Raw genomic sequence first — 25,162 nt, 5'->3', positions numbered from 1 at the left:
CTCAGGTGAAGTGGACGATGAGCAAAGCCAAAGTGTCTGCCCACGGGATCTCTGCTGCGGGGGTTTCAGGGGGGGGGTGGGGGAAGCTCCTGTGGACTGGATCAATGGCCCTGCTTTGTGTGGCCAGTGAAGGCATCCACTGCTCCAGGGGATCAGCAGAGCTGTGGCCACAGTGACCCAAGTCAGGGTTTTTCCCTTCTCATCTCATTGAACGACGAGTGGATGGTGTGTTCAGCAGCAGCAGGAGGGGGCACAGGTGGGTCTGCAGACCAAGGTTGTGTAGGAAGCTGGCTTGCAGCAGGAGACCTGGCAGGATGGGACTCCACAGGCCACAGGTTTGCAGCAGATGGGCACACATAGAGCAGGTTTGCAGCAGACGGGCGCACAGCAGGTGGACTGGCAGGGACTAGCCTGGTAGCGGGTAGACTGGCAGGGGCTGGACACACAGCATGAGGGGGAGCTGCTGCCAGCTCCACAGACTGCCTGGCAGCAGGTAGACTGGCAGGGACCAGCCTGGCAGCAGGTGGACTGGCAGGGACTAGGCTGGCAGCAGGTGGACTGGCAGGGACTAGCCTGGCAGCAGGTAGACTGCAGGGCTGGACCACACATGATGAGCTGCTGCTGCAGCTCCACAGACTGCCTGGCAGCAGGTAGACTGGCAGGGACCAGCCTGGCAGCAGGTGGACTGGCAGGGACCAGCCTGGCAGCAGGTGGACTGGCAGCAAGTGGACTGGCAGGGGCTGCCTCCACAGCATGAAGGGGAGCCGCTGCCAGCTCCACAGACTGCCTGGCAGCCGGTCACCACGGGGCACGCTGGGCGGCAGAGCAGGGCCACACAGGAGGCTGGGCGGCAGCAGGGACGCACACAGCAGAGGGGCTTGCAGCAGATGGACATGGAGCAGGCTGGCTGGCAGCCAGTGGAACAGCTGGTGTGGCACATGGTGTCGGGGGGGGAGGGATGTTGGGAGAGGAGCAGAGGAGGAGGGATGGTTTTGGACAGCTCCTTCCCCCTGACCAAGGCTTTTATATCCCCGCAGTCAGTTCCAGCAGCAGCGGTTTCTTCCTTCTTCTTGTTTTCTCCATGTTCCCTCCCAACACTTTATTACCCTGATGTAAAACTTCCTGTGAGTGGTGACTCAGATCTCCCAAACTGGCTTTTGAGGGTAATCTGTGCCTCCACTTCTCAGCCTTCATTTCCTGGGGAAAAGGGTATCTTGGTACAAGTATCTCCAGCATATTTGTGCACTGCTGGCAAGAACTGGGTGAACTCCCACAACTGAAAAGAATCCAAAGACAAATCTCATGGTCAGACCAAATGGCCACAGGTTTTTTTTTTCTTGTTTTCTCTCTCTCTCTCTCTCTCTCTCTCTCTCTCTCTCTCATCTCTCCTTCTTCCTCTCCTCCCCTCTTCTCTTCTCTCATCCTTCCTTTCTCTCTCTCCTCTTTCTTTCTTTCTTTCTTTCTTTCTTTCTTTCTTTCTTTCTTTCTTTCTTTCTTTCTTTCTTTCTTTCTTTCTTTCTTTCTTTCTTTCTTTCTCTCTGTCTGTCTTTCTGTCTGTCTGTCTTTCTGTTTTGGCTAGGAAATGGGGTTAAGTGACTTGCCAGGGTCACAAAGCTAGTAAATGTTATATGTCTGAGGCCAGATTTGGGCTCAGGCCCTCCTGACTTCAGGGCTGTTGCTTTATCCACTGCGCCACCTAGCTGCCCCCAAATGGCCACAGTTTTGAGACATCACCTGTCCACACTCAAACTGCCCCTAGTTCTCTTTTTTGAAACAAGCAACCTCTTCATTTTGTTTGTTTTTCAGTAATCAAATGTTTATTTTTTTCTCCTTCCCTCCTACCTCCCTCTTGCCCTTGAGAAAGAAAAAGAAAGAAAAGAGGGAAGGAAGAGAGAAACAGGCAGGCAGGCAGGAGGAACCCCTATGTTGTATAATTATAGCAAACAAAACAAATTTCCATGTTGGTCAAGTCCAAAAACATGTTTCTCATGGTTAGTCCATTCTTTCTCTGTCATTGTTCCTCACGAGCCCTCTGGGGCCATGTTTATTCATTTAGTTTGTCAGGATTCTCACACTTTTCTGAATTGTTTTTATTTACAATATTGACGCTACAGTATGAACTGTGCTCCTGGTTCTGCTCTCCTCTGTGTCACTTTGAAGCAGTCTTCCCAGGTCTCTTTGGAGCTATCTTTTTCTTTATTTCTTACAGCACAATAGTGTTCAGTCACATCCTAGGCCACAATTTGTTCAGCCATCCCCCAAATGAAAGCACCCCCTTAATGCCCAATTCTTTGCTGCCACAAAAAAACCCTACTATAAATGTCTTTATACACATAGGACTTTCTCCTCTTTCTTTGATCTCTTTGACTACGCCTGGCAGTGCTATCATTTGGTCAAGAGGCATGCACCGTTTAGTAACTTTGGGGGCATGATTCCAAATTGCTTCCCAGAATGCTTGTGTCCATAGACAGCTCCACTGAGCCTGGCATCAGTGTGCCTGTTTCCCCACAGACCCACCAGCAGTTGTCATTTTTCTTTTTTTTGTCATCTGTGCCCAAACTGATGAGTGTGAGGTGGAATGTCAGAGTTGCTTTAATTATTGTTCTCTGATAATTAGTGATTTGGAGCACTTTTGAAAATACGGCTACATATAGCCTGGGTTTCTTCCCTGGAGAGCTACCTGGACAGCAATATGAGAAAGGGGGTTGCCCTGGACTAGAGACATTTGAAGTGTGGCATATACTCATGCCTAGCTTCATACCCTTCTGGAGAGAGGAGAGATTTCTGAATTTCAGAAGTCCTTGATCCTGCCTTACCCCTACCCTTCCCTAATCTGTAGCACATGCTAGAATGGCCTTCTTTCTGCTTTGCAAAGGTGGAACAGATCTCAGATCATGCTCTCCATGCCACTGCTTACCTGAATCGTATTTATATTAGATACAAAACACACATGCCTCTTTTTAGGTGCAAATCCTTTTTTATTTATTTTATTTTTTATTTCTTTTTTCTTTTTCTTTTTTGCTTTTTCTGATGAGGCAGTTGGAGTTAAGTGACTTGTCCCAGGTCACATAGCTAGTAAGTTTCAAGTATCTGAGGCTGGATTTGAACTCAGGTTCTCCTGACTCCAAGGCCAGAGCTCTATCTACTGCACCACCTAGCTGCCCCTATTTCTTTTTTATAGTATTTTTCCCCGAGACAATTTTTAACATTTATTTTATGAGATTTTGAGTTCCAAATTTTTGTCCCTCCCTCCTCTTGCAAAAATGATAGGCAATTTGATGTAGGTTATATGTGTGCAATTATGTAAAACATATTTCCATATCAGTCACAGTTGTGAAAGAAGAAACAGATCAAAATGAAAAAAAAAATAAAGTAAGTGGAAAAAAGTATGCCTCAATCTGTATTCAGAGTCTATCAGTGCTTTCTTTCTCTGGAGGTGGAGAGCATTTTCCAGCATGAGTCCTTTGGGATTGCCTCAGATCATTGTACTGCTGAGAAGAGCTAAGTCATCCGCAGTTGATGATTGTTACAATGTTGATGTTGTTGTCTACAGCATCTCCTGGTTTTGCTTCCTTCACTCAGCATCAGTTCATTCAAGTCTTTCCAGGTTTTTATGAAGTCGGCCTGCTTGTCATTTCTTATTGCACAGGAGTATTCCATCACATTCGTATACCACACATTGTTCAGTAATTCCCCAGTTGATGGGCATCCCCTCCATTTCCAATATTTTGCCACCATGAAAAGGGCTATTATAAATATTATTGCCCATATAGGTCCTTCTCTGTTTTCTTTGATCTCTTTGGGATGCAGACCTAGTAGTGGTACTGCTGAATCAAAGGGTATGCACAGGTGTTCTGAGATCTAGTCTTCTTTCCAGTAAATGGTTCTGCCTTCTTCTATCAAGATGTGCACAAGAGTAACTAAGCTTTTCAGCTGGAAGTGAGATAAGATCTCAGCTAAAGCAAGGAGTTAGACAGAATCTGCTCCCAATATTCCCTAAGAGTGTAGGCAGTGGAAGTCAAGGCACCCAAGGGTCTGGCCTCCTGCATGTGTATGCAGCTGTGGTACTGTAGTCCACCCTCCAAAGTCCTTCCTAAAGTGAGTGATCTTTCCCTCCTATGAAAACCTATAGCACTTATGATACATGACTGTCTTGAGAACTGAGTCTTGGGAAGTGGGACTGTTAGGAAGAATAGAACAAAATCGAATTAGAGTCTGAATAAAAAATCTGGTTTCCATGATGGAAGACACAGAAAGGTGCAAAATTAGCTTCAAACCATGAAAAGTTTGTAATCAGCTAATCAGAGAAACCATTACAGCAAGTCTTTGAAAGGAGGACTGTAAATAAAAACAACAGGAAGATGGCTGAAGTATTTGTTGCTTTTATCCATACACGTCCAGGCATTTAGAAGCCTCAGAGTGGAAGGAGCTGTCCAAATAGAAGTCCCTCCTCTGCTCTGCTCCTCAGAGTCCTGCCCACCGGCCACACCACATGTCCCACAACCTGCTCCATGCTTGTCTGCTGCAAGCCCATCTGCTGTGTCTGTCCTTGCTGCTGCCCGGTTTCCTATGTGGCCCTGCTCTGCTGCCCAGCATGCCTGTTGTGACCAGCTGCCAGGCAGTCTGTGCTCCCTGTCCTGCCAGTTCAGCTGCTGCCAGGCTGGTCCCTGCAGCCCCACCTGCTGCATCCCTGCTTGCAGTGAGCCTGGGCTAGGCAAAAGAAATGTGTCTGGCCAGATGCATAATGACCTTCCTATGAGAGTGTGAAAGTCACTCCTGGGTGGCAGCTGGCCTCTTGACTGGTGCTGGGTTGGTGGATGCAGGGTAAGGGTTTTAAGACAAGGGGATCATGGCCTGGTGGGCAGGTGGATGGGAATGCCCATGGCAGAGTGTGGGTTGGGGAGGGGTGTGTCAGGGCATGGCTCTGCATGACCACAGTGAGGCGTGCGCATGGCAGGGTAGTCAGTTTGTGCACTGCCTCCTAAGGCCTCGTGGGCTCTGCAGGTTGCCTTGTGCTGGACGTATGCTTCTGCTTTCCCCAGTGGGCCAAGGATGTGGAAAAAGGGCGAGTGAGAGGCCAGGAAGGTGAGTGGATGCAGTTTATTGCCAGGCAGGCCCGTGGACAGGGCTATCCCCGCATACTTTGAGCCTAGAGAGAGTGTGAGAGCTGCAGGCAGTGCCAGGATGGCAGATGCTGATCTAGGTGCATGGGAAAGCAGGAGTCACGGCTGGGGTCAGCCATGGTTTGGAGGGGGCCCAGCATGAGCCTCGGAAGGGTGAGGAGTTCCGTATGGCTTGTTGTCTGTGGCCTGGTGGTCTCAATGCCTTTGGGGGGATGCCAGCCAGGTGTTCAGACTGATGTTGGGGGATGGATCCAGGAGGCCTACGGAAGTGGTACAGGGGTGGAGAGTCAGGGAGATAGAGCACCCTGTGGTCAACAGCAGGATTGTTGGCCACAGGTAGCAGTGCAGTAGGTGGGTTTGCAGCAGGTGGGCCGGCAGATGAGGGAGACAGAGGAGGCAGGGCGGCAGCAGGTGGAGGCTGGACAGCAGGAGGGTACACAGCAGCAGGAGGAGGAGGACGTGGTGGTGCGGCAGGAGGGTCTGCAGGAGAGAGGCACACAGCAGGCAGCTGGGCTGCACACAGGTCTGCAGATGAGGGACACAGAGGAGGCAGGGCGGCAGCAACTGGGCTGGCAGCAGGAGGAGGCTGGACAACAGGCTGTGGTCACACAGCAGCTGGGCTTGCAGCACACAGGCAGGGTGATGCAGCAGCTGGGCTTGCAGCACAGAGGGACACAGCAGCAGGACTGCACTGAGCAGGGGGAGGCAGAGCAGCTAGGGTCTTGGCAGCAGGACTGCTGGCAACCTGATGGTGAGCAGGAGGAGGTGCAGACAGACTGGCAGGGGCTGGGTTCGCAGGCTGTCTGGCAGGTGGTAGGCACACAGCAGACTGGGCAGCACAGCAGGGTCAGAGAGGAGGCTGGCGTGCAGCATGGGGCTGGGCAGCAGGAGGGCCCACAGCAGCTGGGTTCACAACAGCTCTCGGGGCAGTCGTCCAGCTGCCAGGAGGAGCCTGTGCACGAACCGGGCAGGCAGACGTTGCTGTCACAGCTCCTGTCACTGGAGCAGATGGAGACAGCTGAGGACATGGGAGCACAGGGCCCAGAAAAGCAGGTGTCTGCCATGGTGGGAGCAGCTGTGTTGGGTGCCTGGGGCAGCAAAGTGTGTGAGAGGGGTGTCAGTGAGGGGCTGAGTACCTGGTGCAGGGAGAGCTTGAGCCTCACTGGGATTGTGCTTGTGGGTGTGGGTCTGTGTGAGTGTGTGTGTAAGTGCAGCTGTGGGGTTGTGTGTGCAGGTGGTGTAGCCTGGTGGGCTTTTATATCCCTCCTGCAGGAGGATGACCCAAGGGGAGATTGAGCCTTCTTTCCTGTTGTTGTTTATGGCTGGCTGCTTCCCTCAGAGCCCATCATTAGGTGATGGTGAGATTGTCCAGGGGATGGCCAGTGACCCATAAACATTCTCAATTTGCTTTCCATTTCCACCCTTTAGTAAACATTTAGAATCCCTTACTCCTGGTCTGACACAGGGCTAAGTCCTGAGTATGCAGTGACAGAAGGGAAAGCTGATGGGCTCAGGGTCCCCTGAGGAAAGAGCTGGTTCTTCAAGACATCACTGCGGCAACATCCAGAGTGTAGGTGTCAAACACGTGGCTCCCAACAGCGGAAAGGATGGCAGAACCAGATTAAAATGTATTGGGGAATACCTAACAATGTGAATAAAAATATAGCCAGACATTGACAAAGTCCAGTTTTTAAAACTGATTGATATTCAACCATCAGGGATGCTCATGTAGTGGTTTGTGGCCCTCATTTCTTTTTAAATAGGAAACGCCCGGTCTAGAGGATAGATTGGAAAGAAGAAAGACTGGAGAGCACTTAGTAGGGCTACTCCACTCTTCTGGTGATGGTGCTGAAGCCCTATCTGGGTTAGTGGAAATACCGCTGTGGAAATGTGAACTGGAAAGAACATGTGAGTGCCAGAGAGAGAAAGACAGAGAAAGAGACCTGGAGAGACTGAGACACAGAGATACAAATACACACAGAGAGGCAGAGAGAAAGATAAAAACAGAGATAGAGAGACAGACAAATATAGAAATAGAGAAAGAGACACAGATCAAAACAGGGAGAAACAGAAGGAGGCATAGAGACAGAGAGACACATTGACAGAGAGATGAAGACAGAGGGGGAAATGGAGAGAGATGGGGAGGGAGAAAAGAGAGAGACAGAGACAGAGACAGAGAGACAAAGAATCCGAATTAACAGCGAGCCACCTAGAAGAGGCAGGAGCTGGGGTCACAGCCAGAGGTAGAACAATTGTCTCAGGAAAGCAGAGCTTCCTATTCTCGGTCTCCCCAGGCCAGGACTAGAGAGTGGATGCTGTAGCGGATGTCTGGGGGTAGCAGAGGAGGGAAAGAGAGAGCCCCAAGGCACAGCCTCTGTTTTCTGTGTCAAAGAGGAGGCAAGGTCTTCTCCTCAGAGGGAGGAGCTGGGGCTGCTGGAGGATGCTTGGCTAGAGGAGAAGGTTTGGAGCAGCCATGGTTGGGAGAAAGGGTGGTGACCAGAGATCAGCCAGGACATTGCCTCCCATCAAGGGGCTCCCAGCTGAGATCAGAGAAGACAAGTTGTTTATCCTGGCCAGGTGACTGTCTCCAGGGTCATTCTGAAGCACAGAATGGGAGCAGAGAAGGCTGATGGTTTGGGATTCTGCTGCTGGTCTGGAGTTTTCTTCAGGCTTTGAAGTCACAGTTAACTCTGTAGTGGGGTGCTTGTGGCTTTGCTTGGAGGGCTGTGGGGGCATTTGGGAAGAATGGGCAGTGGAGGTGGGGAGCCTGTGTAATGCAGAACATTATTTTTCCATTTAGATAGTAGGGCCCTTTAAGCCATGGAAAGCAAAAGTTGGTGCTTAATCTTGCCCCAGACCTCTTTCCTCCTAAATCTAAACAATAGTGAAATGTACTCTTGCATAGCTCAGCATAGCCCATACCTCCAACACAAATGGATAAGAAAGCTTGCAATATAATTGCTTTAGATAATTATGTTTATACCTGAGACCGGGACACCTGGTCTAGTTTGCATGATCTCTGACCTGTAATTATGGAGTGCTTGGGTGCTTGTGCTTGTACTTGTGCCCCAATTTCTCCCTAGTCTCAGAAACACTGTCTCTGACAACCACTCCCCAGCCCAAGGATACTGTGCCTAGCAGTTATTCATGCATGGGCCTCAGCATGACCCTTATCTGTCTCCCTGGTACAGCTACACAGAGCTGGGCTGCTGAGGCCCCAGCCCTCAGATCATGTCTCTGGAAGCCTCCCAATTCCTCAGTAAGTTCCTGTGTTGTGAGAAAGCTTTCCCTTGTTGCAGAGCATTCTTTAATCAAGACAGAGGGAGAGGAGTGTCCTTGGCCAGCCCAAGGACTCTTCCTCCTGCCAGACTCCAAATATCCACCCCCCTCCTTGTCCGGTATACTCCCTGTACTTTCCCATCCATAGCCCCCAAAGACACCTGCACCTTTGGATTACCTCATCAGTGTTCCTGGCCCTTCTTTCCCATGCTCTTTTCCATATAAGCCCTAGCTCAACCCCTGATCGGGGCTGCTTGATTTGGATGTGCATACCCCTTGCAGCCGCGCACTAATAAAATCCACATCTTAAATTACATCTGGGTCTCACTCGCTGATTTCTCGGTACAAGACCTGCCCAAGAGAAGCAGAGGTCCAGGTCCAGCAATCAGGTGCTCGTGTGTGGTTTTGTCTGGCCATGTCGTTCAAATGCAAAATGTTAGCTAACCAAAATGACTATTTTATGGAGAACTCACTCAAGTCAGGCACTCACATAGTGGTCAAAAGAAGCGATACAAGGACACTCTCAAGATCTCTCTAAAGAACTTTGGAACTGATTGTGTCACATGGGAGACACTGGCACAGGACCACCATGCATGGCATGATCTCATCAGAGATGCTGTGCTTTCAGCAGAAGAGAATTGAAGTGGCTGAAATTTAGAGAATCCTCCCTAATGTGGATGTGGACTATTTGTGTCCGACCTGTGCTAGAGCCTTCCAAGATCGTTTGGTCTCATCAGCCACACTTGGACACACTGTAACTTGACCCTAACAGAGTGAGGGCATTTTGTTCCTTCTTGAGAAGGAAGGAAAACAGCCAGTGGGAATATCTTGGCAGCTGGTGTCCCCTGGCACAACAGCCCCCACCCTCTGCAGACACACACATCCATGGTTGCACAAACACACAAATACACACACGCACACAGATACACACACAGACATACATACACACACACACACACACACACACACACACACATGCACAGGGACAGGCTTCCAGATGCCCAGGGCCTCTTCCTGCTCTCCTGATTGTGATCTACAGGATTCTATTACACTTCTCTTCTCTCTGGCTCTGAATGTATCAATGTATTACTCCAAGAAGCCCCCTGAGATATGACCTGTATTCTCTCCCACAAACCACAGGAGGGATGTAAACTTGCCCCCAGTAAAAGCTGGTTGTCCTCTCTAATTAGCTGGCGCACAAGGCAGTGTCCACTCAGGGGAACGTCCTGCCCATCCAGTCCACATTTATTAAGCATTTACTGTGTGCCAAGCACTGGAGAAATAACTAAAGAAAAAAAGACAGTCCCTATCCCTAAGAAGCTTGCAATCTAATTGGAGGAGAATAAAAATGTTGGGGCAGGAGGAGTGAAAAGTGGGGGCCGTTGGTGTGGTGGGGTCTTGTTCTGTGGGAGTGAAGCTTGTCAGAGCAGCAGGTTGAAGTCTGGGGGAGCTGGGAGCCCAGTGTCTGCCCTCTCCAAAGGCAGGCTCTGGCAGGAGTCTGACTCTGCCTCCTGCCCTCCAAACAGGGGACTCTAAAGCTCAAGAAATCCTTAAGGGTCCATTAGCCAAAACCCTTCCAGGCCCCTCTTGGGCCATGACATCTCTCACAGAAAAATATGACAAACTCCTACCTTGCCCTCTATGAACCCACCCCCCTCTGCACCATTCAGAGAACAGAGGCACTCAGTGATTTTTAGGCATGTCTCCTTTTAAATTTATTACATGCTTGTTTTTGTGGTTTCACTGGGGCAGGTGAAGCTGGAGTCACCACGAGGTACATTTTTTATTTTTGGTCTATGCGATGGGGTTAAGTGACTTGCTCAGGGTCACACAGCTAGTAAGTGTTATGTGTCTGAGGCAGGATTTGAACTCAGGTCCTCCTGAATCCAGGGCCAGTGCTTTATCTATTGCGCTGCCTAGCTGCCCCATTGGAGTCACCACGAGGCAGGAGGGAGGTTGTGGGAAGCCAGACCCTGGTGTCCCGGGACCTCCCCTTGAGGGAGCTCTGGAAGTGTCCCCGTGGGAATGGTGACTCTGTGCCATAATGGAGTCCGTGGGATGTGATGAGGCCCAGCTGATTTCTGACATCAGTGACCTAGCCTGGGTGTCATGGGTTGTGAGTCACAGCAGAACCATAGCTTCTCACCAGCCTGTGGGGTGTGAGTGAGGGCCCTGACCTCAGTGATCTGAGAAGTGGATGCTCCAGGCTCCTCTCAACTGAACTGGGACAGTGCATGCTCAGCAGCAGGAGGGGGTGCAGGAGGGTCCACATAGCAGGGAGGTGCAGGAGGCTGGCTGGCAGCAGGATGGGATGACATAGGTCACAGTCTTGTAGCATATGGGTACACAGATAGCAGGTTTATAGCAGACTGGTGTGCAGCAGGTGGACAGGCAAGGGCTATCCTGGGAGCAGGTGGTCTGACAGGGACCAGCCTGGCAGCAGGTGGACTGGCAGGGGCTGGACACACAGCATGAGGGGGAGCCGCTGCCAGCTCCACAGAGTGCCTGGCAGCCGGTCACCACGGTGCCCGCTGGGCGGCAGAGCAGGGCCACACAGGAGGCTGGGCGGCAGCAGGGACGCACACAGCAGATGGGCTTGCAGCAGACAGGCACGGAGCAGGCTGGCTGGCAGCCAGTGGAACAGCTGGTGTGACACATGGTGTCTGGGTTGAAAGGGATCTTGGGAGAGGAGCAGAGGAGAAGGGATGGCTTTGGACAGCTCCTTCCCCCTGACCAAGGCTTTTATACCCCTCTGCAGTGTGTGTGTGTGTGTGTGTGTGTGTGCTGTGTATTTGTGTGTGTGTTTCTGTGTATATTTGTGTGTATATTTGTGACAGTGTTTGTTTTTGTGGGTTTGTGCGTCTTTGTGGGTTTGCACATGTTTGTGTTTGTGTATATGTGCACATGCCACAGCAACAGAGTAGCTGTTTCCTTTCTCTCTTGTTTTTCCCACCCTTCCCATTCCCAAACAACTCATGAAGCTTCTGTACAGGTCCTTGCCCAGTGTTTCTTTGACACCTAGAAGTTTTCCTTGGGGACTTGAGCATAATGTGGGTGTTCTTAGAGGCCACCGTCCCCCTTGTTTAATTATGTCTGCCTACCAACTGGATCCTCCCCCTTCCTTCAAAGCCAGAGCCAAGCCTTTGGGAGAGTCCTTAAAGCAGGAAGCCCTCACCTTCCTGGGCTCATGGGGGATTCTTGGTCTCTGCAAGACCATCCAGACCCAAATATTTCCTAACCCTTTATTCAGTAACAAGGGAAGTGGAGTGTGAACTTCCAGGCTAAGAGGTTTGGACCTGGTCCTAATGAGTCACAGTGAGGTTTCAGAACTGCTGAGGAGTGGACTGACTCATGATCCCTGGGCCTGTGTGTCCTGTGGGCTAAGAGAATATAGTGGTCACTTGTTTGCTCCTGGTACAAACACCGCATTCCTTCAGGAGGGAGAGCTGGCACCAGGGGCATGGTTGTCTCCACCTCCGGCCCTAAATTAAAAAGTCCAACTTCTAGGCTTGGAGAGCCCAAGGCAAAGAGAGTCCAGGACCCAGCACTGGCCCCTGTGCTCATGAGGTGTCAGGGCCTCTGGTGGAAGATGCATTGCAAATGTTCCCAAGCTGTCCCCTTCCTACTTTTCCAGCCTTGTTCCCATTACTTCCTCAGTCCTGATCTCTTTCAGCCAGACTCCCCTGTTTGCTGTGCCTTGTACACACCATGCCATCTCCCACCACAGTGCCTTTGCCCAGACTGGACCCCAGGCCTGGAATGCTCTCCCTCCACCACCCCTCTGCCTCCCAGGGCCCCCAGCTTCCTCTGAGGTTGAGCTCCTGTGTCACCTTCCACATGGAGCCTCTCCTGATCCCTACAGATTCCTGCGCCCCGTGTTCCTCTGAAAAGACCTGCTATTTGCTTGTCCATCTTCATCCTGGGTCCTCTGGTAGGACACAGGCTCCCTGAAGACAGTCACTGTGTCACCCTTGTTCTCAACTCTTCCACCCCAGCACAATCCCAGGCAGACAGTAGACCTCCTAGACGTCTGTCAGGGCTTCTGGGGCTGCGGTGGTTCCTGTGTCCCATTGGATGGCAGCTGTAATCGCTGTTTATTTTATTTTAAACTTAAATTAAGAAAATTAAAAAGAAACAAAGAAATATTAAAACTAAAATAATACAAAATAAGGAAAGGAAGAAAACATTGCCATGTGCACAGCAGAACTTGAGAGGATTCAAAATACACAGCAATAAATTTCCATGTCAAGGAAGCCTATATCACAAATTCTGTGCATTGTGTTCAGAGCTGTCCATCTTTTCTTTGCTTCCTTGTAAGCTTTCTTTTGTTTTCTGCTGTGCAGTTTTTACTTTGTTCATTTCCCCCTCTTCTCCCCCGCCAAAGAAGGCTATGAGTAAGCTGCGATACACAGGTGCACACACACACACACACACACACACAGAGACATGCATATATACAAAGTCATTCGTATACCTGTATGTTCATCCACTTACTTAGACATCCACGTACTCAGATATCTGTAGTTATACACAGACATATACATTCAAATTCCTCTCTGAACGACCGTGCTACACTTACTTGTCCTGTTTCTCTGAGGATGCGTAACTTCCTTCCTAAGTGCATTACTTTCCATATTTTTCCATGGAAAACGTGTCATTTCCTACACCACAGCAATACTCCCCCCGTATACGGTCTAGTTGTTTTAAATAGTCCCAAACAGTGTTGATGAGTATGGCTGACACGTCGTGTACTTTCCCTGTTTTTCTGTTTTGATTAAATCTGTTTCCCCCGCTGAGTCTGAGGTCACAGTTACTGCCCCCGCTCTTTTTCCCCAGACCGATTCTGCTGCTGATCTTTGTGTTCTGTTCTCGTGTGTCTCATGCTTACTTACTTCTTTACTTAACTTCTTCTGGCTCTCCTGCCCTCCTGTTGCTTCACCTACCGCCCCCCCCCCAACGATCCCTCCCTTGTCGTCTCCTTCCCGTCGATCCAAACACCCTTTTATGCCCCTCTTTGACCTGTTCCCCGCCCCCTCACCTCTAAGGTGCACGGTCTCCCCACTCACTATCCCTTTGGAATTTTATTTCTTCCTAAATTTAGAAGACTTTTATACTCTTCTAGATATATATGTATTATTCCCTCTTGAACCCATTTCCATTGAATGTAGGGTTCCACAACTACCAGCCCTCGTCCCCCAAATAATTCCCCTGTGTTGTTTCTTGCTCTCACACCTCATTTGGATAAGATAATTACTCTTTTTAGCTGTTCCTAAATGGTTTTACTTTTAAAAATATCATATTTACATCTACGCCATCTTTCTTACAAACTATCTTAGACATACATTTTACATTTCCTCATAAAAAAGGTAACCAGGGGCATCTAGGTGGCACAGTGGATGAAGCACCTGGCCCTGGATTCAGGAGGACCTACATTCAAATCCGGCCTCAGACACATAATTCTTACTAGCTGTGTGACCCTGGGCAAGTCACTTAAACCCCATTGCCTAGCCAAAAAAAAAAAAAAAGAAAGGTAAACAATTTGTCCTTATTGACACCTTATACTTATCTTAGCTCTTGTATGTCAAATCTTCTATTAAGTTCAGGTTTTTAAAAATGAATTCCTGAAAATCTGATAATTCATACATAAAACATTTATTTTTTTGTTCAGGATTATGCTTAGCTTTGCTAGGCATGATATTTTTGGCCAGAACCCTAGTTCTTTTGTTCTTCAGTATAGAGTGTTTCATGATTTGCAGTCTTTGGATGTTGCTGCTGCTAGGTCTTGCGTGATTCTAATTGTGGCACCACCATATTTAAAATGTTTTTTTCTTGTTGCTCATGATATGTTATCCTGGAGCTAGGGGTTTCAGAATTTGATTATGATATTCCTGTGGGTTTTCCTCGTAGGATCTCTTTCAGGTGGTAATGGGTGGATTTTTTCTATTTCTACTTTTCCCTCTTATTCTAATGCTTCAGGACAATTTTCTTTAATTATTTCTTGTATCATTGTATTAAGATTCTTTTTCTGATCACAGCTTTCAGGTAGTCCAGTTGTTCTTATGTTTCCTCTTCTTGATCTGTTTTCCAGATCAGTTGTTTTTCTTATGAGATGTTTTGTGTACTCATCTATTTTTTCGTTCTTTATATTTTCTTTTTTTTATTTCTTGGTCTTCTATGACTTTGCTGGCTTCCTCTTGCCCAGTTCTCATTTTCTTTTTTAAAAAATTTTATTAATTTATTTTGGTTTATCAACAATCATCACTTCCATATGCTTTTGAGCTGAAATTTTTTCTCCCCCTTCCTCCCCCTCCCCCTCCCCAAGACCGTGCACAATCTGATATAGGCTTTACATTTACATTTCTATTAAACATATTTTCACATTAGTGAAGTTGTAAGTAAAAATTAAAACCAATAGGAGGAACCATCACAAAGATGAAGCAAAACTCAACAGAAGGTAAAAATAAGTGAGAGCGATTTGACTTCCATAGTTCTTTCTTTGGATGTGGACAGCATTTTCCATCCCCAGGCCTCTGGAGATGTCTTAGATCCTCATAATGCTGAGAAGGGTTCAGTTTAACAATATTAGTCATCGCATCACGTGGCTGTTATCGTGTACAAAGTCCTCTTGGTTCTGCTCACTTCACTCAGCGTCAGACTATATAGGTCTTTCCAGGTTTTTCTGAAGTCAGCCTGTTCATCATTTCTTATAGCACAATAGTACTCCATTGCATTCATTACCACAACTTGCTCAGCCATTCCCCAATTGATGGGCATCCTCTCAATTTCCAATTCTTTGCCACCACGAAAAGAGCTGCTATGAATATTTTTGTACATGTGGGTCCTTTTCCCATTTGTATGATCTTTTTGGGATATAGCCCTAGAAGCGCTATTGCTGAATCAAAGGGTATGCACATTTTTGTAGCCCTTTGGGCATAGTTCCAAATTGTTCTCCAAAATGGTTGGATCATTTCACAACTCCACCAACAATGTATTAGCGTTCCAATTTTCCCACATCTTCTCCAACATTTATCATTTTCCTGTTTTGTCATGTTGGCCAATCCGATAGGTGTGATGTGGTACATCAGAGTTGTTTTGTGATGTGGTACATCAGAGTTGTTTTGATTTGCATTTCTCTAATCAATAACGATTTAGAGCATTTTTTCCTATGACTATAGATGGCTTTAATTTCTTCATCTGAGACCTGTCTGCTCATATCCTTTGACCATTTATCAATTGGGGAATGGCTTGTGTTCTTATAAATTTGTCTTAATTCTCTATACATTTTAGAAATGAGGCCTTTAACAGAGAGACTGGTTGTAAAAACTCTTTCCCAATTTTCTACCTTCCTTCTAATCTTAGCTGCATTGGCTGTGTTTGTGCAAAAACTTTTCAATTTGATGTAATCAAAATTATCCATTTTGCTTTTCATAATGTTCTCTGTCTCCTGTTTGGTCATGAAATCTTCTGTTCTCCATAGATCTGATAGGTAAACTATTCCTTGTTCTCCCAATTTACTTATGGTATCAGCCTTTATATCTAAGTCCTGAACCCATTTTGACTTTATTTTGGTATATGGTGTGAGATTTGGGTCTATGCCTAGTTTCTGCCATACTCTTTTCCAGTTTTCCCAGCAGTTGTTTTTGAAAGAGTGGGGTTCTCATCCCAGAAGCTGGGGTCTTTGGGTTTATCAAATAATAGATTACTATAGTCATTGACTACTGTGTCTTGCATATTTAACCTATTCCACTGATCCACCTCCCTATTTCTTAGCCAGTACCAAGCAGTTTTGATGATTGCTGCTTTATAATACAATTTAAGATCTGGAATTGCTAGGCCACCTTCCCCTGAATTTCTTTTCATTAGTTCCTTTGATATTCTGGACCCTTTTTCCAAATGAATCTTGTTATTTTTTCTAACTCTATAAAGTTATTTCTTGGTAGTTTGATTGGTATGGCACTGAATAAGTAAATTAGCTTAGGTAGAATTGTCATTTTTATTATATTAGCTCAGCCTACCTATGAGCAACTGATGTTTTCCCAATTATTTAGATCTGACTTTATTCGTGTGAAAAGTGTTTTGTAATTGTGCTCATAGAGTTCCTGGGTTTGTTTTGGGAGGTAGACTCCTAAATATTTTATAATGTCTACAGCAAGTTTAAATGGGATTTCTCTTTCTATCTCTTGCTGTTGGGCTTTGTTGGTAATATATAGAAATGCTGATGATTTATGTGGGTTTATTTTATAGCCTGCAACTTTGCTAAAGTTGTTTATTGTTTCAAGTAGTTTTTTACTTGATTCTCTAGAATTCTTTACGTATATCATCGTGTCATCTGCAAAGAGTGATAGCTTTGTTTCTTCTTTGCCTATTCTAATGCCTTCAATTTCTTTTTCTTTTCTTATTGCTAAAGCTAACGTTTTCAGTACAATATTGAATAACAGTGGTGACAGTTCTTATTTTCGAGGAGTCATTTTCTTCCTTAAGATTTTGGATCTCCTTTTCTAATCGTTTGACTTTCTTTTCATAGTCTTCTAGTTTTTTTCGGATAATTCTTCTTCTTATTTTTTTTTTAGTTTTTACTCAATCTCTCTCATTTGATTTTAAAGTCTTTTTAAAGTTTTTTTGTGAATTCTTTTTCAGCAGGTGACCATTTGACGTTACTCTTTGGGGTAGAAGAGGGTTTCTTTGCTTCAATATCCTCCTCTGAAGACGAGCCCCATTCTTTTTCTATTGCCATAGTAATTCTCTATGGTTGGATTCTTTCTCCTTTGCCTGCGTAATTTTTTTTTTTATCTGTAGCAGCTTATTTTTTGTAATCTCTTCTAGCCATGGGTTATGGGGGATGATGCCTCTGGCCTCAGATCCTCTTTCAGTTCCCACCTCTGGCCTGGAACCAAAACCAAGACCTCCAGCCTCCTGGAGGTGCCCCCAGTGAGTGGCATCCCAGCCCCACTGCTTCTGCACTCACCAGGTGTGTGCTGATTCCTTCTCAGCCAGGGACAAGTCTCTGCAGCACAGTTGGGTCTGGTGTTACTTCTGAACAAATTCCCATGATCTTCCCTGGCTCTGATGGCAAACTCCTTACTGTCCGGGGGCCACTTGTTGTTTAAGAAGATCTAGGACCTGGCCTGGAGGTGGTCACTCTTCACAGGGACAAAGCCTTGTCCTGGGATTTTTCTTCAAATCTCCAGTTGTCCGAAGAGGACCCACATTCTGGCCCTACTCTTATTTATTTGTACCACTCTATACTCTATGAGGCACTATTTTATCTGGTTTGTGGGGAAAATATGGAGAGCTCAGAATTTTGTGACTTATTCCACCCTTTTCCCAGAATCCTCTTGGCTATTGTCAGGATTTCCTCAAACACACCAGCATCTGTATCTCTCCCATTTCTCTGTCTTTTTCCTTGCTCTGCTTTTGCTGAAGAAGGTCAACAAGCCTCATCTCTCTTCTGTCTGTTGGTCCCTCCACATCCATGCAGACACTTGTCAAGTCCTCCCTAAAAAGTGTGTGGCAAGACCCTCCTCCCTAGGTCCAACTTCCTCCCAGTTTAGGTCTCTTCCCTTCCTCTGGGGGACAGAAGCTTGGCAGTCTCATTAAACATGTGACCCTGAACAAAGACACCCACTGTCTCTTCCCTGGGCCAGGTGACAGGTGTAATGTCCATGCCATTGTTTAGGACACTGTCCCTTTCTCAAGACAGAGTCCTCCTACCTGGCAGGAAAAATGGGAGTCATCATGAGGACAGGGATAGGAGCCAAGTTTGTGTGTGTGAAGATACACGTGTGTTCATGTGGAGGTGTCGTTGTTCTTGTAGGCTGCATCCAAAGGGACTTGTCCCAAGGGGACATACTGCCCCTTTCCCCTTATGATCTCTTCTCTGTTTCTGCACAAAGAGAGTTTCTTTGGAACTTCTCATTACCCTGAGATGTCACTCAGGTCTAAGTCAGACCCAGTGTGGTTTGGGACTCTGTTGTCCTGGTGATGCTGACAGGGGGTTGTTTGGGCTTTGGTTGAGTAGAGGGTCACAGAGGCTGCTCAGATGCTGGGCATGCAGAGACTGCCTGCAAGGAGCAGCTCTCTAGGAGCGCTCCCATGTGCCATGACTGCTCTGGTGTGAGTCAGGCCCTGCATCATGGCCATTCTTGCATGAAGGCTTGGGTGTGCTGGCTCTGATCCAGGAGGAGTGAGGAGGCATCCAAGGGAAGAGAACATTTTCTGGCTGTGCTCATCACCCCAGTTAGCTGGTGCAGTGGTTGCACTCACACTGAGCTCCACAGGAGAGGTTGGAGCAGTGTGTGGGGAGTCATACCATGAACTAGACACAATGAAATGAAATTTGTGCAGCAGGGAAGAAGATCTAAGTCAAGAGAATAGTGCCGAGGAGTGAGGCTAATGGGTGTGAACACTGCACTGTGTGGGATGGGAGGAATGGGTCAGGACATGTCTGGTAATGACCATGCTGATGTGTGTGCATGGTGTGGTGGTCAGCCAATTGCTGTCTCGTGTGACATTCTGGCCTCCCCAGGAAGTCTTGTGTGGTATTTGTACCTCCTCCCCTTACTCTGTATTGTGGGCCCAGGATAAGGATGAGGACAAGGTAGGCCTGGCAGGTGAGGTGATGCAGTTTATTACAAGGTGGATCCCTGCACAGAGTTATACCCTGCACATTTTGAGCCTAGAGAGGCCCTGGGAGCTTCAGGCAGTCCTGGGATGATGCATGCTGAGCTAGGTGCATGTGGAAGCAGAAGCCATGGTGGGGGTCACCATAGGAGGAGATGCATGGGAGACCCACCTGGGGTGGGTGAAGTGCTCAGGAGTAGCTTGGTAACCTGAATGCCTCTGGAGATGTTGCTGCCCAGGTGTTCAGGCTGATGTTTGAGGCTGGAGCCAGGAGGCTGACAGAAGTTGGGGAGGGGGTGAGAGCAATAAGTGCCCTGTGGTCAGCAGCAGGATTTTTGGCCGCAGGTGGCAGTGCAGCAGGCGGCCTTGCAGCAGGTGGGCCGGCAGATGAGGGAGACAGAGGAGGCAGGGCGGCAGCTGGTGGAGGTTGGACAGCAGGAGGGGGCACAGCAGCAAGAGTAGGAGGATGTAGTGGTGCAGCAGGAGGGTCTGCAGGAGAGAGGCACACAGCAGGCAGCTGGGTTGCACACGGGCCTGCAGATGAGGGACACAGAGGAGGCAGGGTGGCAGCAGCTAGGCTGGCAGCAGGAGGAGGCTGGACAACAGGCTGTGGTCACACAGCAGCTGGGCTTGCAGCACAGAGGGACACAGTAGCAGGACTGCACTGAGCAGGGGGAGGCAGAGCAGCTAGGGTCTTGGCAGCAGGACTGCTGGTAACCTGATGGTGAGCAGGAGGAGGTGCAGACAGACTGGCAGGGGCTGGGTTCACAGGCTCTCTGGCAGGTGGCGGGCACACAGCAGACTGGGAGGCACAGCAGGGTCAGGCAGGAGGTTGGCGTGCAGCAGGGGTTTGGGCAGCAGGAGGGGCCACAGCAGCTGGGTTCACAACAGCTCTCAGGGCAGTCGTCCAGCTGCCAGGAGGAGCCTGTGCACGAACCGGGCAGGCAGACGTTGCTGTCACAGCTCCTGTCACTGGAGCAGATGGAGACAGCTGAGGACATGGGACCACAGGGCCCAGAAAAGCAGGTTTCTGCCATGGTGGAGCAGCTGTGTTGGGTGCCTGGGGCAGCAAAGAGTGTGAGAGGGGTGTCAGTGAGGGGCTGAGTGCCTGGTGCAGGGAGTACTTGAGCCTCACTGGGATTGTGCTTGTGGGTGTGGGTCTGTGTGAGTGTGTGTGTGTGTGAGTGCAGCTGTGGGACTGTGTGTGAAGATGGTGTATCCTGGTGGGCTTTTATATCCCTGCTTCAGGAGGATGTCCCAAGGGGAGATTGAGCCTTCTTCCTTGTTGTTGTTTATGGCTGGCTGCTTCCCTCAGAGCCCATCATTAAGTGATGGTGATATTGTCCAGGGGATGGCCAGCAACCCATAAACATCCTCAATTTGCTTTCCATTTGCACCCTTTAGGAAACATCTATGAAGCCCCTTCTGTTGGCCTGACACAGGGCTAAGTCCTGAGCATCCAGTGACAGAAGGGAAAGCTGGTGGGCTCAGGGTCCCTTGAGCAGAGACAAGCTCCTGGGGGGCTAAGTTCGGATGGGAACGCATTGATAGGCATGATCAGGCAGGCTTCTTGTACAGGGTCCAAGCTGGGAATGTCTGGAGGTGGATGGGAAGATGGGGGAGGGGCATTCTGAGCCTTCCCAGCAGCTTGGGTAGACAGGGAGTTTTGTGTTGGGAGACCAGCAGGCCCGTCTGGCCCAATGTAATATTGACACAAAGGAGTGTTGTCCAAGACATCAGGAGAGCAAGTGGAGAGCTTGGGCAGGGCTGTGAATGGCCAACGGCGTAATCATTTGTATTCTGTTTGATGGCAGATACTTGGGCATAAAGTGACCTGATCAGACCTGGGTATTCAGCTCTTCCCTGGGGCAGCGTCCAGAGTGGAGGTGCCAAACACATGGCTCCCAACAGCGTGAAGGATGGGAGAACCAGATTAAAATGTATTGGGGAATACCTAACAATGTGAATAAAAATACGGGTAGACATTGACAAAGTACACTTCTTAACACCAGCTGATATTCAATCCACGGGGATGCTCATGTAGTGGTTCGTGGTTCCCATTTCTTTTTGTGTGTGAAATCCCTGGTCTAGAGGGTGGATTGGAAAGAGGAAAGACTGGAGAGCACTTAATAGGGCTACTTCACTCTTCTGGTGGTCTTGCTGAAGCCCTTACCTGGGCTAGTGGAATTATGTTTGAAAAGCTGTAAACCAGAAAAAGCTTAGAGAGGGGGTGTGTGTGGTGGGGGACAGAAAGAGTCAGGACTGATGGTGATCCTCCTAGAAGAGGCAGGAGACAGGGTCACAGCCACCACTAGAACAATTGTCCTAGGAAAGCAGAGCTTCCCATTCTCAGTCTCCGCAGCCCCAGGGACAAGAGAGTGGATGCTGTAGTGTGTTTGGGGGGTTAGCAGAGGAGGGAAAGAGGGGAGTCCCAAGGCACAGCCTCTGTTTTCTGTTTCAAAGAGGAGGCAATGTATTCTCCTCACAGGGAGGAGCTGGGGCTTCTGGAGGATGCTTGGTGAGAGGAGAAGGTTTGGAGCAGCCATGGTTGGGGGAAAGGGAGGTGACCAGAGATCAGCCAGGACATTGCCTCCCATTAGGGGGCTCCCAGCTGGGTTCAGAGAAGAGAAATTGTTCAGGCCAGGTGTCTGTCTCCAGGGTCCTTCTGAAGCACAGCACAGGAGCAGAGAACGCTGATGGTTTGGGTTTCTGCTGCTGCTCTGGAATTTTCTTCAGGTTCTGAAGTCATAGTTGATTCTGGAGGGGGGCAGTTGGGGCTTTACTTGCAGGACTATGGGGGCCTTTGATGTGAATGGGCAGTGGAGGAGGGGAGGCTGCTTGTGAATGGCAGAAGTTCTTTTTAAAACCAAAGGAAGAGGCCAATGATCTCAAGATTGATTATAGGGATTAGTTTAATCAATTGTTATGAATACTTACAAGCAGGGGCAATCTTTGTTCTGGGGGCAGCGACCAGAGAGTTTAGTGGATCCCCTCAAAAGAACCCCCCCAAATCCCTGTGATTATTATAGAAAACAGATAAAGGGAGGAGGAGGTAGACAGTGTAGCATCCCTGATTGGTGAATAGTTTTGGTTTTCTCTTAGTAATGAACTTGTGTGGTAAGCCAATGTTGTGGCCAAACATAACTTTGTATTGATCATGTCCTGGTCACATATAAGTCACCATATTATTGTTTTGGCTTTCTTAGGTCGTAGTGTTAAGAGATAGTGTTAAGTTATGACTGAGCATCTCAAATATAATAATTTAGTATCTAAGTTACAGTTTGTAAACAGGTTACCATGTTTGGACTTCCAAAACTTTCATAGAGTTTGAGTTTCTATGGCTTTTTACTTGTTACTATATTTTATGGACACAAAAGTCACACACACATGCATGCACACACACAGACACACTTGCACGCATGCATACACACACACTCATGCACTCAGACACATGCACACACAGACACACACACACACACACACACACACACAGAGGCACACAGCTGCCCAGGGCTCCTCACTGCTCTTCTGCTCATGACCTGCAGGATTCTCTTACTCTACAATTGTCTCTGGGTTTGACTGTACTAACATGACTGGGTGTTGTGTCATGGGCCAAGGAATGCCCACACACCATATGCCAGCAACTGGACCTTTTCTGCAACAGGAACCCTACAGTCCACTGCAGAAAAGCCATCCATACGTTCTTTCTGAACATCTTCCACAGCATCCCTGTGGCTGCACTATTCTAGGGTGGTTAGGGCCTCTTTGGGTCCAGCCAGCATGATCTCATTTCTAAGCATAAACCAGTAAACAATATAAGCACAGGGAGGAAAACACCATGGCCAATGAGAAAATTCCCACACTTGTATGATTTCCTTCCAGCCCAGCCCTGGGGAGGTGAAGGAAGAACCAAGGGCATTTGGGGCTAGTGAGTGAGCTGAATTTCTGACCTTAACCTAGCACTGGCCAGCTGAGTTTGTCAACTAGGCTCAGACCAGTAAACATGGCTTGGAAAGTTTTACAACATACTGGGAGTGACAGAGACTAGGATCAATTACAGAATGGGATCAGAACAATTTGATTTTCTCAATTTCCCCCTTTTTGTGACGGGGAGACTAGTACAGTGATGACCATCAACCCACGTCCAATGTCCACCTAATTAACACATTTTATCTTGGAATCCAGACACCCCACTTAGTTGTCTGGTCCCTGGAACATCTTATCTTGGGGTCATCTGGAAAATGTCTTGTCCTCAGGAGCAGGTCTTCAGTAGAATTGTTTTTCTGGTTCCAGGTTCCTTGTAGAGACTCCTTAGATGTTCCTGCTAAAATCTTTTATAAAACAGATCTCAGTACAAGTTAATATACTCTTTCAAATTTCACTTCTCCAGTAATTAGCTCATATTGTGAAGACCAGCTGAAGCTTTAGAGTTCTAGTCTTAACAATAGAGCTATCAGGGGGAACATTAAAGTAGGAACTCAGAGTTTGCTTGAGGCTTTAGAAAATTTCATTTTTTTTTTTTTTACAAACAACATTATACTCATTTACACTTGACAGTGCAGGATTGTCTGGTCTTGTTACTTTCTCAAACTTTTCCACTCTGATTCCAATTCCATGAGAAGGAGCAGATGCTATTGAGGATGCAATCCTGGATGTCAAAACACAAGTAAAAACATTCTTGCAGGGAGAAGCTTTTCACCCCTGAGTTCGATAGTTATATAAATGAACTTACTTATAAGAAGCTGACTTTCCTCCAATTATATTAAAATATTTGGGAGAATATTTAAATAATTAATTCCAAAACAGTGCCTGTCAGTTAAGATGTTTATAATGAAACATATATGTACTATAGGATGCACAGTACAAACAGGTGTTATTTCCACATTAGTAAGAAACTTGAATGAAATTGACTTTTCCATTAATGTAAAAACATTCCTTCTAAGAAAATTGATTTCATTGAAATTCTCTTCCCCAAACCAAACTGAAGGTGTTTCTGATTTAATTTCAGTAATTAATAGAATAACAGCCATGTCCTTCAATCTGTTGCACCAATACTCAATTATTCTTACATCATTTCGAAACATTTAAGGTCCTTTCTTTATCTTTGCCTAATTATTCCTGTATTATTCTGAAAGAATAAGCTACTTCAGGAATTTAATCCTTCACCTGACTATGCAGACAGCAGATAACAAACCCGAGAACTAATTTACCTAGGTTTTCAGGATACAAAATGACTACACATTCAGATGGAGAACATCAAGGTCTCCCATACTTGCATTGTGCTCATAACGCTCACTGATTACTTACTCTGATTGTAAAAATTTGTTATAAAAGGACAAAGCTGGGAACAGATTATAGCAGCATCACACTGGTCCTTCAGCCTTAAGCATAGGGGCACATACATGACAGGATGAAGCAGTCTTAGCTGTGTTGGAGTTTGGAGAAGAGTCACAGTTTGGCCACCAACCATGCAGTGATAATTCCACCTCATAGCCAGACTTAGGAATAGCCAGGTGGGAAACATTCCTTTTCAAAGGGATACAATGGGGAAACTGAGGCAGGAGGCTCCCACCTTAGGCTGATGCCAGGTTGTCCTCTTGGCTTTTCCCAGATGCAACCCTCCGCCTGTAACAGTTCAGGATCACATTTCCTCTGAGTAGCTGGTGGCATTCCTCCCAAATGATTATTGACTATGATCCATCCGATAAGTGAACCTGAATTCAAAACTCAAACCTCAAAAGAAAATCTGTTTCGTTATGAAGAGCTCTGACCTCAAAAGACAAGTTTCATTAATCACAGCTTAGGGCTAGATACAATTATTTTTACTCTCATGGAGTTGCAATAAGCAATAAAAATTTATCAAGACTCATACATAAGAAATTTCACTTAACATTTCCCCTTTTTCCTTTCCTTCTCAAATTTAAATTCTTCCTCGTGTAAAAATCAATCATTCTAAAACATTTCTATATTGTATAGAAACTTGCAAATTCTCAACAAGCCAAGTTCATTGTTTAGTAACTCCATAGTCCAAACATGCTCTTTCCCAGAACTGATGACCCTGCCCTCACAGATGGTTTCCAGGGACCTGGCAAGCTTACAAAATAAGGGGAGTTGACAGGCCCCAGAGAAGGGGCTGGTCC

General features: G+C 47.3%; 3 protein-coding genes across 3 annotated transcripts; all 3 read right to left on the bottom strand.

Annotated features, from left to right (window-relative positions):
* Positions 1–231: 231 nt before the first annotated feature.
* LOC110198858 (uncharacterized) lies at positions 232–940 on the bottom strand. Its single transcript, XM_078154560.1, has 2 exons — positions 641–940; positions 232–588 (listed from the first exon to the last, which is right to left on the bottom strand). The coding sequence occupies exons 1-2, from the start codon at positions 938–940 to the stop codon at positions 232–234; spliced, it is 657 nt and encodes a 218-aa protein (XP_078010686.1).
* A 4,494-nt stretch (positions 941–5,434) lies between these two features.
* LOC144457881 (uncharacterized) lies at positions 5,435–6,187 on the bottom strand. The gene has a single exon (XM_078156736.1). The coding sequence runs from the start codon at positions 6,185–6,187 to the stop codon at positions 5,435–5,437; it is 753 nt and encodes a 250-aa protein (XP_078012862.1).
* A 13,155-nt stretch (positions 6,188–19,342) lies between these two features.
* Positions 19,343–20,059, bottom strand: LOC110198859 (uncharacterized). Its single transcript, XM_020973401.2, has one exon. It carries the CDS (start codon positions 20,057–20,059, stop codon positions 19,343–19,345), a length of 717 nt encoding a protein of 238 aa, XP_020829060.2.
* Between the last annotated feature and the right edge of the window lie 5,103 nt (positions 20,060–25,162).

The sequence above is a fragment of the Phascolarctos cinereus genome, unplaced genomic scaffold, assembly GCF_003287225.1.
Source record: "Phascolarctos cinereus isolate Bilbo 61053 unplaced genomic scaffold, phaCin_HiC Scaffold_5;HRSCAF=322, whole genome shotgun sequence".
NCBI lineage: Eukaryota > Metazoa > Chordata > Mammalia > Diprotodontia > Phascolarctidae > Phascolarctos > Phascolarctos cinereus.
The sequence above is the reverse complement of the archived record's forward strand: the minus strand, read 5'-3'. Positions and strand labels throughout refer to the sequence as shown.